Genomic DNA, 12,255 nt, shown 5'->3' on the forward strand with positions numbered 1-12,255 from the left:
TACAGGGAGATTGGCTCAACATGTGATCTCCTTTCTTGTTTATTTTGCAGTGCTTTTTTTTCCCCTCCCTCCTTTTTTTTTTTTTGTCTGGAACTCTGAAGGAAAATGATTTTTCCTTCAAATCATTTTTTTTTCTCTGCCCTCCTTTTTCTGTCTGGATTTTCACCTCCCTGACCATCTCCCTCTCTCTTTAAGCTACACACGGTGAGGTAATGATTGAACATATGGGAATAGCTCTTTCTCATCTGGATTTAATATATGCACGTACATTCACATCTGTAAGTGTGGGTGTAGTTTGGGGTATTTTGTGCTAAAGTCTACACAGCAAAGCCTGCAGTGTTAGTATCACTGTCTGTACATAGGTTGAGTTTCTAGCCAAAAACAATCTGTCTCTGATTAATGTGGCTGACTGAAATGCTTTCATCTTCTTTTCACAATATTTCTCTTTCTTCCTTTCCCTCCCTCATCTTTCTTTTCCTCCAGTTCAGCCCCATACAAATGCAGAGGCCAGATGGAGGCCTATGTTTTTTTTTTTTTTGTTGGCTTTTTTTTTTTTTTTTTTGACACGCCCAGATAAAAATCTCTCTGCCTCTGTCTCTCTTGGGAAATTCTGCAAGATTCTTGAATTCCCTTCTCTCTGTGTGCGTTATTACATTACTGCCTGTTTCATCGGCAGCAGATGTTGAAGGGTGAGGTTTCTTAACACTCAAACAGCCCATTTCCTCATTGTACTTCATTCTGATAGGTTCAATTTTCCTGGACAGAAGAAAAGGCTGTTGTCATATTACTGTACACTGGCTCTTTGCACAGCGTAGGTGTCCACATGTATGTCCACATGGGATGAAGCAGAGCACTGATTTTTTCCTCTGTTCTCTGCATTGTTGTGTACGGACCGCACACATGCACACATACACATGCAAATATATCGGCACAGAGCATAACACACTTATTTGTTGATGGCAGAGTATTGTCTGTGAACTGCTTTGTGCTTGTGGTCAAACAAGAGTTCGGATGACTGTGTTTGTTGGGCTGCAGTGGCATCTTCATTGCAGGCCGGTACAGCTAAACAGCGTGGTCATTTTGATGTTGTTGACCAAAAGTGGAAAAATTTGGTTGCCATCAGTGATAAAGAGCAGGTTACACCCATCTTTTTATTTGTTGTGTATAGTTTTATAACATTTTCAAGTTGCCTTAAATCTTTTTAAAGATTTAAAGACCAAAAACTTCATCTACTTGGGCATGAAAACCAGATCATGGATGGATTTTTAAGGAAAAATACAGCCTGTTTTACTGATTTTGGGCCTCACCCTGGACAAAAAAATTACTAGTGATATTTTAAGCAGCTCATTAGAGCGCCCTGAATTTTGTTTGCCAAATCTTTCAGTGCTTGACCCAGTCTGCAGCTGCACTCCGACTCATTGGACTGAAACAAAGCCAGACTGCGTAATGTCTCAGGATCTGTGGCTTTGGGAATGGGAAGTGCTGTCACTCTGGCAAACAACCCCATTTATAATTCTTGATGTTTTAAATTCTCTCAACTCATCGGTGCTTTGGCAGTTTGTCTTTGTGTTTTTTGGGTTTGTGTGGGTGTATCTTTTGCAATTCTAATCTTTGCTAATTGCCTTGTTTGTTTGTGTGCGTGTGTGCGTAAGCTCAATAGTGCTTAAATAGAGGAGGGGCTCTGTCTGTGTGTGTGTGCACTGGGGAATTTCTCAGTCAGACCCAAAAGAGCTTATTGCGTTTAACTGAAGACAGACATGCCTGGGTGTGTATTCTCTCTTCTTCTTTCCTTGTGCTCAGGGTTAGTTTGTTTGTTGTTTATAGTCTAAAGAAGTGCTGTGGAACTTATTTATATGAGTGAACACCAGTTATATTCATCATCGTTCCAGCGAGTTAGCACAATGCTGATTACGTCTTTCTCAACTTGTGCTGCATTCCACCTGCCTGAGTTTTAAATTCCTTCGCTGGTTTGCCAGTAATGGCACATCAGTCATCGCTCATGAGCTATTAATAAGGAGAGATAATGGCAACAGAAATATGACACAAAAGCTTCTTTGTTAGCACGTTAAAAATGTTTGTGTGATCACTGCCAGGAAAGTTCCCTACTGCAGGTAAAGACATCTGGACCTGTCACGATAGTTCTGTCCTTGGTGGTGTTGTCGGGGGTTAAATGAGACGTGTAATATCAGGGTGCGTGTAGATTTTAGGGTTGCCGCAGCGGTACGTATGCCTACATTGCAAAGCAGACATTTTTTTTCTTCTAAAGATTAGTTTTTGGGCATATTTAGTCTTTATTTGACAGTAGAGCAGCGAAGACAGACAGAAAAACCAGATGAGAGAGAGAGAAAGCGAGGACACGCAGCACAGGGCCGCAGGTCAGACTCAAACCCAGACCGCTGCACTTTAGCCATGTGTCATATAGTTACCCACTGAGCTAAACAGGCTCCCGAAAGTCTGAGCCTTCCTATGAGATTCAAGAATGCTCAGCTTACAAAAATATATTGTAAAAAAAATTAAAAAAAATTCTGTTTTGTTTTTAGATTTCCATTCAGATCAGGTTTTTGACACTAGTCCTTTGTGTCTCCAGCTTAACCTTTTGCTGCACAGCTTCCATTACATCCAAGGATGTAATAAAATTACTGAAGATTCCTTCAAGTTATATCAGTGACGAGGAAACGACTGCAAACAATTGTGCAGTCATGCACAAAGAGTACAAAGTGATAAATACATAAGCTAGGACTTATAATCTAATCATTCCAAAATGGCTCGAGGACACCTGAGAATACTTTGTATATAGTTTAACCAGAGTAATCTACAGTTGCGGTAAATCCCAAAATAAAATGAGTGGAGATTGCTGTTGACACTGCAATGTTTGTTATTCAATAAAAACACAGAGTATACTTTAATGGTTTTTAAATCTATTTGGAAGGAGGAGTGGAGCAGTGTTGACAGTAAAGCATGAGGGTTCTTGGGCAAAAGGCCGTGCAGGTTTTAAAGCCCACATACCCTGACAGACAAACACGCAGTTTGTTTGGTGTGCAGAAGTTCACTTCATTCTGAAAACTGAAAGAACTTCAAACAACATGATTCAAACCTTTTCAGCTGCAGCAGGATCACAGTATTAAAACCCTTTTGTTACTTTTTTCATTAGTCTTGTATTGTAGATTTCTTTCTTAAAAAGAACAAAAGCAACTCCTTTTTCTTTATTACCTAAATGCTTCTCAAGTCGACGCTCTCATCCTGTCCTCCATATTTCCTTCCTTCCTTGTCTTAATTTCATCTCACACCCTCATTTCCTTCCCTGCTTTGCTTTAATTGTTGTCCATGTTTAACTGTTAAGTCATAGTTAATGTTGATCCAACCTCTTTGGTCTCCTACTTTCTGAGCAATGCAGTTCTTTTTATATGTCTATAACAAATAAATGATATGTCTGCATTTGGGGGTAAAATGAATTTCAGTTCAATACTTGCACTATAAAGCCAGAAGTTGTTGCCAAGAAACGGTACACAGTTGTTTCCGCCTGTTATTTTTGTACACGAGCGTTTACTCGTGTGTCTCCTTGTCTGTTGCTCTCCCCTTTTCTCCAGGCTCTTTGTATAAATGTGCAGTGCAGCGATGTACTGGAGACGCTGAGCCTGATTTTCTGCGGTGCAGATGTGAATTGTTCAACTGGGCTGGAAAGTCAACCCTCCCCCCTCTCCTTGGCCACCGCACACTCGCAACCCCTACAGGCCGAGTTATTGAACCATAATCTGAACACAGGTACAGTATGCGTGCAAGCTCAGGGTCCCAAGCACACATTTGTTTTTAATGGATTGAGTAGAGCTTTCATGAAAGAGTTTGTTAAAGTATTGATTTAAAAAAAATAACATGTTTTTTCACAAAGCACTTGTCGAAACACAGCGTGCTTTATAGGCAGGCAGATTCTGGAAACGAGAACGGACTGGAGGGATACGTTAAAAAAGGATCTTATACAAAGCAGTTGGCTTTGTAATTTGGATCCTCTCAGTTAGGTCATTCAAAAATTGTGTTTCCCTGACATTAAAATTGTTTTTGCTTCAGTAATCAACAGGATCTTGAAATAATGAGTGGACCCTTAATATCAATTCTGCAATCCAAGAAGTTTGAATGCTTATTAAGCTCTAAGTGAGAGCAGAATGCAGCGATTTACTGAACCTGTAATCAGCTGAACAGTGTTTCCCCAGTCTTGCTTCACATAGGAGGTGCTCCTTGTTGCTTGTGTTGTGTCTTTCATTTTCTAAATGTGTGACATGTTTTTAGTGGGTCACAGGTCTGGATTGCAGGCAGGCTAGTTTAGAGGCATGTTGTTGGTGTAAAGCATGTTTAGCTTTCGTTTAAGAGCCCCCTGATTCTAGTTAACAGCACTTTTAAAAAGTCATTGACTTACAGTCTTGTAGACATCAAAAGTCTCAATAAACACTCCCATCAAAGCCTCATCAGGCAAGTTGTAATACTTTATATCATTTGTTAGTTGACATTTTCTTCTAAAGTCTACTTTTTATTTTATAGTGAACTAAGATGTGGTTTAGGTTAGTTTTTAGTTAACTATAATAATCTTGGTATTAGCAATGAGGTAATTTAGAAATTGGTTGATATTTGGTGACGTCAGATGGATCAAGGCACTGACATTTTAAGAGTGGGTGACTACAGTCATAGCAAAACATAGTTCAACTATGAGGTAAGAACTCAAAGCAGAGTGTTGAGAAACGAGGGAGGGGCCATTTCAACAGGGTTTAAAAGTTTAAGAGACCGTAAGAGTGTGTCGTAAACACTTCTTTACTTTCATACAATCAAATTCTTTACAATGCTTTTCTGTAGAGCTACCACGGTTAGAGGAGGTGGATGCTATGGACCCAGAACCTTACCCACTACCTCCTTCCGTGTCTCACAATGGCTTCCTATTCAAAACTGCATCCATGGCTCGGCCAGTCACAGAGCGCAAGGCCAAAGAGGGTAAGCACAAACACTCTACAACAGCAACACTTACCACAAGAAGAAAGAATAGTTAAAGTGATTATCACTATTATGCTTGGCAAATATTTATTTGTCTATCAATATAGAGTTCAGTCGTCGCTGGTGCACGCTAAATGATGGCGTTTTCAGCTACTACGAAAGTGACAAGAACTCAAACCCAAATGGAGCTCTCAAGGCTTCAGAGATCGTGTGTTTGGCTTCCGACAACGACGACAGACATGGGTACGCAAACACCCACACACTGTCCGTCGTAAATGCACATTTACAGCAAAAATGCAACGACACCTTGTAATGTTAAGCGAGATGAATCGTATGTCTCCTCCTTCTCGTTCTTAAATTTCCCAGTGTCTGCTCCTCTAACCTCCTTTTTTTTTTTTTTTTTTTTTTTCCCAACCCCCAGGTACAACAATACATTTGAAATTTATACAGAGTCTGAGCGTCTCTACCTGTTTGGCACCGATGACTCAGAAGTCAAATCCCAGTGGGTCAAGTCTATCACCAAGGTAACAATCAAATACATATATTCAGCTTAACGGAGAGATTTGTGATTTTTCTTTATTTCTAGTCAAATAAGAAAGCTCTTATAAGTGGTGTTAGCAGATTAAGCTTGGTGTCAGTGATCAGGACAGTGCTCGCTGTTGTTTATTTTATCAAAGCACAACTTTCTTTACGACTGACGTGATCGTGTGAAATGAAACAACAGTCATTTTATCTCAACGGCTGAAAGGGCAAAGTGTGTGCACTCAAATTTCATTAGTTATTGTGAGACCAGTCAGATGTGTCAGAGTTATGCACAAGGTCATGAACAACCTGTGACACAACCAGTTTCGTGGAGGATTGTCTCTTTCCACAGCTCTTGGGGAGAAGGCCGAGATAGTAACTGGACAGAATGTTACCAGAATCGAGGCTGAATTTGTTGCCACCCACACTGTGTTCTTCAAGCAGTGACAAATAGTATTCGTTTTTAAAAGCTTGAATTTAAATGAAATAAAATAAAATGTAGCTCATAATAAAAAAGAAGGGCAAGGATGATTTTGTACAAACCCTGGTTTGAGACCAGGAGGAGGCACAGATCCCTTGGGGATTGCGTCAGGAAGATCCTTAGGCGTAAAAATCTGCCAGATCAAAATATGTGGAGCTCTTTCCCGTTTTTGAAAAGGGAGCAGCCTAAAGAAGCTTCAGTACAAACGCCGTATGTCCTTTGCTTGTAGGCCTTTATTCCAGTCTCTGCAGAACCTTTGCTGAGATTGAATTCTGAGAGGATTGGGAAGCTGATGTGCAAAGATGGCTTGAACCTACAAAGGTCCAAAGTTGGGTGGTTTGCTCTGGAGGGGTCTGTACTTCACGTTTACCTGGAAGGCAGTCAGGTGGAGGAGATCCACCTCCGCAAACTGAACGAACTATGTGAGTAAGACACGCAAACATGGATTTAATCACTGTGCGAGTGCTCAGCGATTAGAGCACAACAGTTCTTACCCTGTATTTGTGTTTTACAGCAATTCAGCAAGACAATGAAGTCATGGTTCTGGTGGGGAAAGGAAGGTGAGAACGGATCATTTGCGTGCTGATTGACAAATTATTCTTACAGTTTGAAACCCCTTTAAAGATTAACCTGTTTAATTTTTATAGATATTCCTAATGATGAAACGGTTTTCCCTCACATACTCATCTATTAATTCTTCTTTCTTCTTTATTTGTTTCTTCTTCTCTTTTTTTAGAACTCTGTACATAGAAGGAAAGAGAAAGCTGGATTTTTCTTGCTGGTGTGCAGCTATCCAGGCAGCTGCAGGGAGTGGAGGAGACAGGCTGCACGAGCAGCAGCTCACGGAGACGGACATACCGGTGATCGTAGATAGCTGCATTAACTACATCACACAGTGTGGTAAGAAACACACACTCACACACATAAGAAACCATTTTTGTGAAGTAAATATGTACTTCATGCATCTTTAGTTTTGTTTATTGTGTTACATTTTGACAGTGCACTATAAAACATTCACACATATATGCAACATTACTTACATAACAAACCAAACAAAGACGACTCCTTACAACACAAGTCATACCTCATATCATGGTAAGCATTGATAATATAACATTTGCATAACATAAAATTTAGTTAACCATCATAGTTCAGCACACAAACAAAAATCCAGGCTCTTGGTTCAGCATGAACTGTAACCTTTTCTATCTTTCTCTGAACTCATGTGGCTATAATAGTTGGACCTTAAGTTTACTGTGTTAAATTCCACTGGATCTATCCACGGAAGAACCATCTTCCTCCTCATCTTTTATATAGCTGTACAGCTTGAACATTGGTTTCACCAGAGTGGCAGAGTTGCTTGTGCTACATCTCTTGCATGAGTTCACAGCTTGAAAAGCTTGACATGTACAACAGTTCAAAGTAGACAAAGATAAAATAGAGGAAATAACATGACTCTTATTTCCTCGAGTGGACATGGGCCTAACTTGCTCTCAGTGTGGTGTGTGAGGTCCATTGTTTTAATTATCTGCACTCATTGTAGAGAAGTGCAGCTGCATCACACTTCTCTCTTTGTGGGTTGACACCGTTTGACATATTGGCCTTCTGGCCTCACCGCTAGCAGCTCTGCTCATGTGATTTTTTTTTTTTTCTTCTTTCTTTTTTCCCCTCGTTGTTGTTTTTGCTTTGCCTTCAGATGTCAGTCAGCTCAATGTTTCCAAGCCCTCAGAGGCCAATCGTTGCAGTGTTGAGGCGAAACACTTGATGCATTAAATGTTCTGAATGTTGGAAGATGCAATATAACGATTAAGTTTGAGGAACTTTTGTTTTCTTTTGTCAGTGGTGAAAGAGCTGTTTCTTCCGGTTTAAGTCTGTGTTTGTGTAACATTCTACTCTGTGTGTTTTTGTGTGTGCTTGTTAATGTCCCATCTCTAGGTATGGTGTCAGAGGGAATTTATCGCAAGAGCGGCGTGAACTCTCGTGTGGCAGCTCTGTGCGAGAGGTTTCGTCACGATGCTCGCAGCCTTTGCCTAAGGGAAGGAGAGCATCAGGTGGACGACGTCTCTAACACACTCAAACGGTTTTTCAGGGAGTTGAAAGAGGGAGTGTTCACAACACAGGACTCCCCCTCCTGGCTCAGCACTGCAAGTAAGAGTCATACGATTTTGTTTCTTCATGATTCCTATGTTTCTTATTATTTTACGAGCTTTGAGTATCCTGTAAAACATGTATAGATCAGACACCTGTGGCTCTCCTTAAAAGGGGCAAATTAGTTTTTCTGATGTTTTGATATCATGATACTGCATCTGCTGAGAGACACACTGACAGGCCAGTTTGGAGCCATACTGTTCTAAAACCTGAGCTGGTTTAGTATTGCCATGCCAAAACAAGCAAGGCCTTCCTGGATTAAGAAGTCATCTGTATGGCGGATGACCTGTCATGGTCCCTTTACAGACATGCATTTTGTGGCATTTAGCACATTACAAAATTATTAGCCGAAAATCAATGTCACTGTGCTTTTTTTTTTTTTTTTAACAGGGCAGCAAATTTCAACATAGCAATTCTATTTTCAAATTTCTGTTTGCACACAATAACAGAATTATTTTGGAGAAAAACAATAACTAACAGGCTCATGTTATGACCCTGAGCTTTATGAGCCTTAGTACAAACCATTGCTGTGAATTAATGTGCTTTAACTTAAACTTTGTACCCTTATAGACTGTTTGAGCAGTCACTTGAGAAAGCATCATGTCAAAAACACAAGAAAGCAGTTTAGACTTGTGATAAAGAGTTATGGCTGCTCATAAAGCAGAGATGGATATACATCGTTATCACAGTGTTTCCAAGTGTCAAGAACTGGAGTGAGAACTATCATTAGGAAAGTGACACACAGCACACAACAAGCCTGACAGAGGCAGGAAGTGAAAGATTCATTAAAGAAAACCTGTGAGAGATGTGTCCAAAGACCACAGAACAACTGTCAAGACACTCAATAACTTAGTCGACTTGGATTTCCTACTCTCAAAGAAGACTGTCACTAGAAACCTGCGCAGGAACCGTGAGGTTGCAGACGAAGGAAAAGTCCACTTCTGCAGAAGACGTACCTTCAAGACAGACTAAAGCATGCTAAGGACAACCTGAAGAAACATTATGCATATGGGAGTGTGTCCTTTTGTCAGATGAGATGAGATGAAACAAAGGCTTTGTAGCCACAGTGACTTATGTTTGGAGAAAAAATGGAGAGGCGTCAACCCATAGAACACCGTCCCCGCAGTGAAGCATGGTGGTGGGACTATTATGCTGTGGAGATGCTTCATAACGTCTGGAAGTGGGCATCTTGTCAAAATGGAAGGAAGAGTGAAGGATATGTGAAGATTTTGAAAGAAAACCTCAAACAGTTGGCAGCAAACCTGGATCTCAGTCATCACTTTGTCTTCCAACACAACAGTGACTCAAAACATACATCGCACCTGATGAACAACTACCAGCCTGTGTAAAGCTTTAGAGAGTCTCGCTCGGGAGACGAGTGTGGGTCTTGTTGACAACTACAGCAAATGACAGCAGGCTGTTTTCCAGTAAAAAGGATTTGCAAATAACTATTAATAACCTTGACCCTGGTAGTTTTTGTTTTTTGTGAAACAATTTAGTTTCTGTGTGCAATGTAAAAAATAAAAACAAAAAACTAAACATCCAAAACAAAACTAGGATGTTTGGGAAAGCTGTGTTTTAAAAATCGCTTGCTATGTTTAACAGAAACCTTTTTTAATTTTTTTTGTGTAAGTTTTAAACTTTCATGAGGAGGGTCCTCATCTGTCCTCATCTGTAGCTTTTAGTCCCTCTGCACTTTAATCTAGTTTACAGGGAAGGACCACAACCCTTTTGTATTTTATCTTGGGTTTGGGTGTTTAGTGTTGATGTTGGGCGTCATTGTTTAGGGATTTTTCAACAATCGAAATTATTGCAGTACATAACTGCCTCTTACTATTTGTAGTCTTACACCGAAAACAGCTTTTAGCACAACTTTTCCAGTCTTTTTTGCCCCAGTAACATAAGCATTTGACAATGTACTGGTTTCAAATGAAAATGAGCATATAATGCTAGTATTGCAGGGATTTAATGATATGTTTGTCATTGTAATTCTAGTGTTTTGTTTTTTTTAACACTGAAGCTAAATTGAACATACAGTGCAAAGAGAATGAGTTTAAAGATATGCTGCAGCTGTGTGTCTGGTACCATCATCTTGTTATTGTTTTCAACCAAAGACCTACACACTGCTGGCCATTTTTAATATATACATGCCAGTTTAAACAAAAATGCTCTTTGTTTTAGAAGTCTAGAGTCCTTTTTCATCAGGCCTCTCTTCAGCCTTTCTCCCTGTTTTGATCTTTTGTGCTCTCGTCCTGTGCTGTTTTTTTTTTTTTTTTTTTTTTTTCGTTCCATCTTACACTCCCAGCTCTTTCTTTGATCCTGGCCGTTTGTACTATAAATATCCTCTGTGTTCATAATTTTATTTAATAATTTTACTTTTCTCCTCATCTTCTTCTCTCTTCCCCAGCCATTCAGGATGAAAGTACTAAAATCTCCCAGTACAAGCAGTTCTTGAACAAACTGCCTCATGTCAACAAGGCAACACTACAAACCCTTATCAAGCATCTCTACTGGTGAGAACTGATACACAGTGACTGATACCATCTTATCACCTCTCCCTGAGTATGTATTTGTGCACAGACTTGTGTGTTTTTTTTACCGCTTGTGTTTCAGCGTGCAGCACTTTTCGGATAAAAACCAGATGAACAACCATAATCTGGCCATCGTGTTCGGTCCCACACTGTTCCAGACTGACGGGAAGGACTATGCCGCTGGCCGCGCCATTGAAGACCTCATTGAGCACTACAAACTCATCTTTGAGGTCAGTGCTGATAACAAAGGTGGTAATGCTTCTATGCTAACACATCAGGGATTTAAAAACACTTTTCAGTGGTGTAGAGGTCTAAGTGTTCGTCTTATCTTTTTATCTTAAAGATCAAGCTTCACTGTGATTACAACACAATGTTCTCCTTGCATACAGTGATTCTGCACTTTGAAGTATCAGTGCAGATTTTAAATGTTGATACATTTTTATTTGTGGTTGAATTACTCTGCTTATGCTCTCTTGCAGGTGGATGAGCAGCAGCTGAACAAGCAGATAGAAGTGATTGAATTTATCGACAAAATGCGTTTGAAAAATGTGAGCAACATACAATAAACTTTAAACAAAGAATGGTTCAGTGACCTGACATATTTCAGAGGCAAGATTTAGGAAAATCATTGAAAATATTACAATATAAACGCAGAACTAAAACTAAGAATATTTCTTCTATATTTTTAGTTTAGTTTTTCAAATTGTGTCACTTAGAATTTCTTTCAGAAGTCCAGCTTTGGTAAAAGTGTGAATTTTTTCCCATGCAGTTTCAGTTTTTAGCTTAGTTTTAGTTAATTATAATAAACTTGGTGGATTTCTTCGGTGAGATTAAACAGTCATTTCCACAGCCATCATCAGAACATATCAGCAAATGAAGGAAATTCTTCTGGATCGGTTTTCTATCCCGCTGGGATACATCATATTTCCAAAAGCCATCACACACACACGAACTTGATTGACATCCCAATCTTAATCTAAAGGGTTTAATATGATGCTTCAACACTTCTAGGAAGGCTTTCCACAACATTCAGGAGAGTGTTTATGGGAATTTTTGACCAGAATCACATTTGTGAGGTCAGATGCTAATGTTGGATGTGAAGCGGCTTGCAGTTTGTAATTCATCCTGAATGTGTTAAGGGTTCATTACTGAAACTAAGGCGCCGAACCCAAGTCTTAGAAAAGCAACCACTCACCATAATCCCCCCTCCACCAAACTTTACACTTAATTTATTATGTTAATTTCTAGTTTATCACCTGCCTGTGTAATTAACCTTTATTATTGTTCAGTTGATCTCAGTGAAATGTGTTGTGTGAAGTGTTTTGACTTGTTTGAACACTGCATTTGGTTATCTGTGTATACGCTTTTTTTATCATCGCAGTTTTTCTGTCTGATCATTTGTTTGTTTGTGTGCCCTAAACTTCAGCCTCCTTCTGAACGAGGAGGTGACTTCATTTGTACTGTGTACCTGGAGGAAAAGGCCAGTGGAGAGAGACATGTGAAGGTGGGTTGGAATTCACCAAATAACACATTTATTTATTTAACAACCCAGTTCTTTCATCTGGCACACATCAAGTTCCACAGTAACGAACAGGCTGG

The 12,255-nt window shown here is 39.7% G+C and overlaps 1 protein-coding gene across 2 annotated transcripts in view; it reads left to right on the top strand.

Annotated features, from left to right (window-relative positions):
• The window catches only part of arap1 (ArfGAP with RhoGAP domain, ankyrin repeat and PH domain 1), a 57,682-nt gene that overhangs the window by 35,474 nt on the left and 9,953 nt on the right, over nucleotides 1–12,255 (top strand). For both annotated transcript variants that reach the window (XM_085371696.1, XM_085371695.1), the window contains exons 14-25: nucleotides 3,588–3,762; nucleotides 4,840–4,974; nucleotides 5,082–5,217; nucleotides 5,396–5,498; nucleotides 6,207–6,399; nucleotides 6,492–6,537; nucleotides 6,714–6,877; nucleotides 7,913–8,125; nucleotides 10,533–10,638; nucleotides 10,739–10,886; nucleotides 11,136–11,204; nucleotides 12,083–12,160. In XM_085371696.1, coding sequence (XP_085227822.1) covers nucleotides 3,588–3,762; nucleotides 4,840–4,974; nucleotides 5,082–5,217; nucleotides 5,396–5,498; nucleotides 6,207–6,399; nucleotides 6,492–6,537; nucleotides 6,714–6,877; nucleotides 7,913–8,125; nucleotides 10,533–10,638; nucleotides 10,739–10,886; nucleotides 11,136–11,204; nucleotides 12,083–12,160 — 1,566 coding nt within the window. The remainder of the gene's footprint in view (nucleotides 1–3,587; nucleotides 3,763–4,839; nucleotides 4,975–5,081; nucleotides 5,218–5,395; nucleotides 5,499–6,206; nucleotides 6,400–6,491; nucleotides 6,538–6,713; nucleotides 6,878–7,912; nucleotides 8,126–10,532; nucleotides 10,639–10,738; nucleotides 10,887–11,135; nucleotides 11,205–12,082; nucleotides 12,161–12,255) is intronic.

This window comes from Diplotaxodon limnothrissa, linkage group LG14 (genome assembly GCF_057381915.1).
Source record: "Diplotaxodon limnothrissa isolate DT_005_m linkage group LG14, D_limnothrissa_male_GT1.1, whole genome shotgun sequence".
NCBI lineage: Eukaryota > Metazoa > Chordata > Actinopteri > Cichliformes > Cichlidae > Diplotaxodon > Diplotaxodon limnothrissa.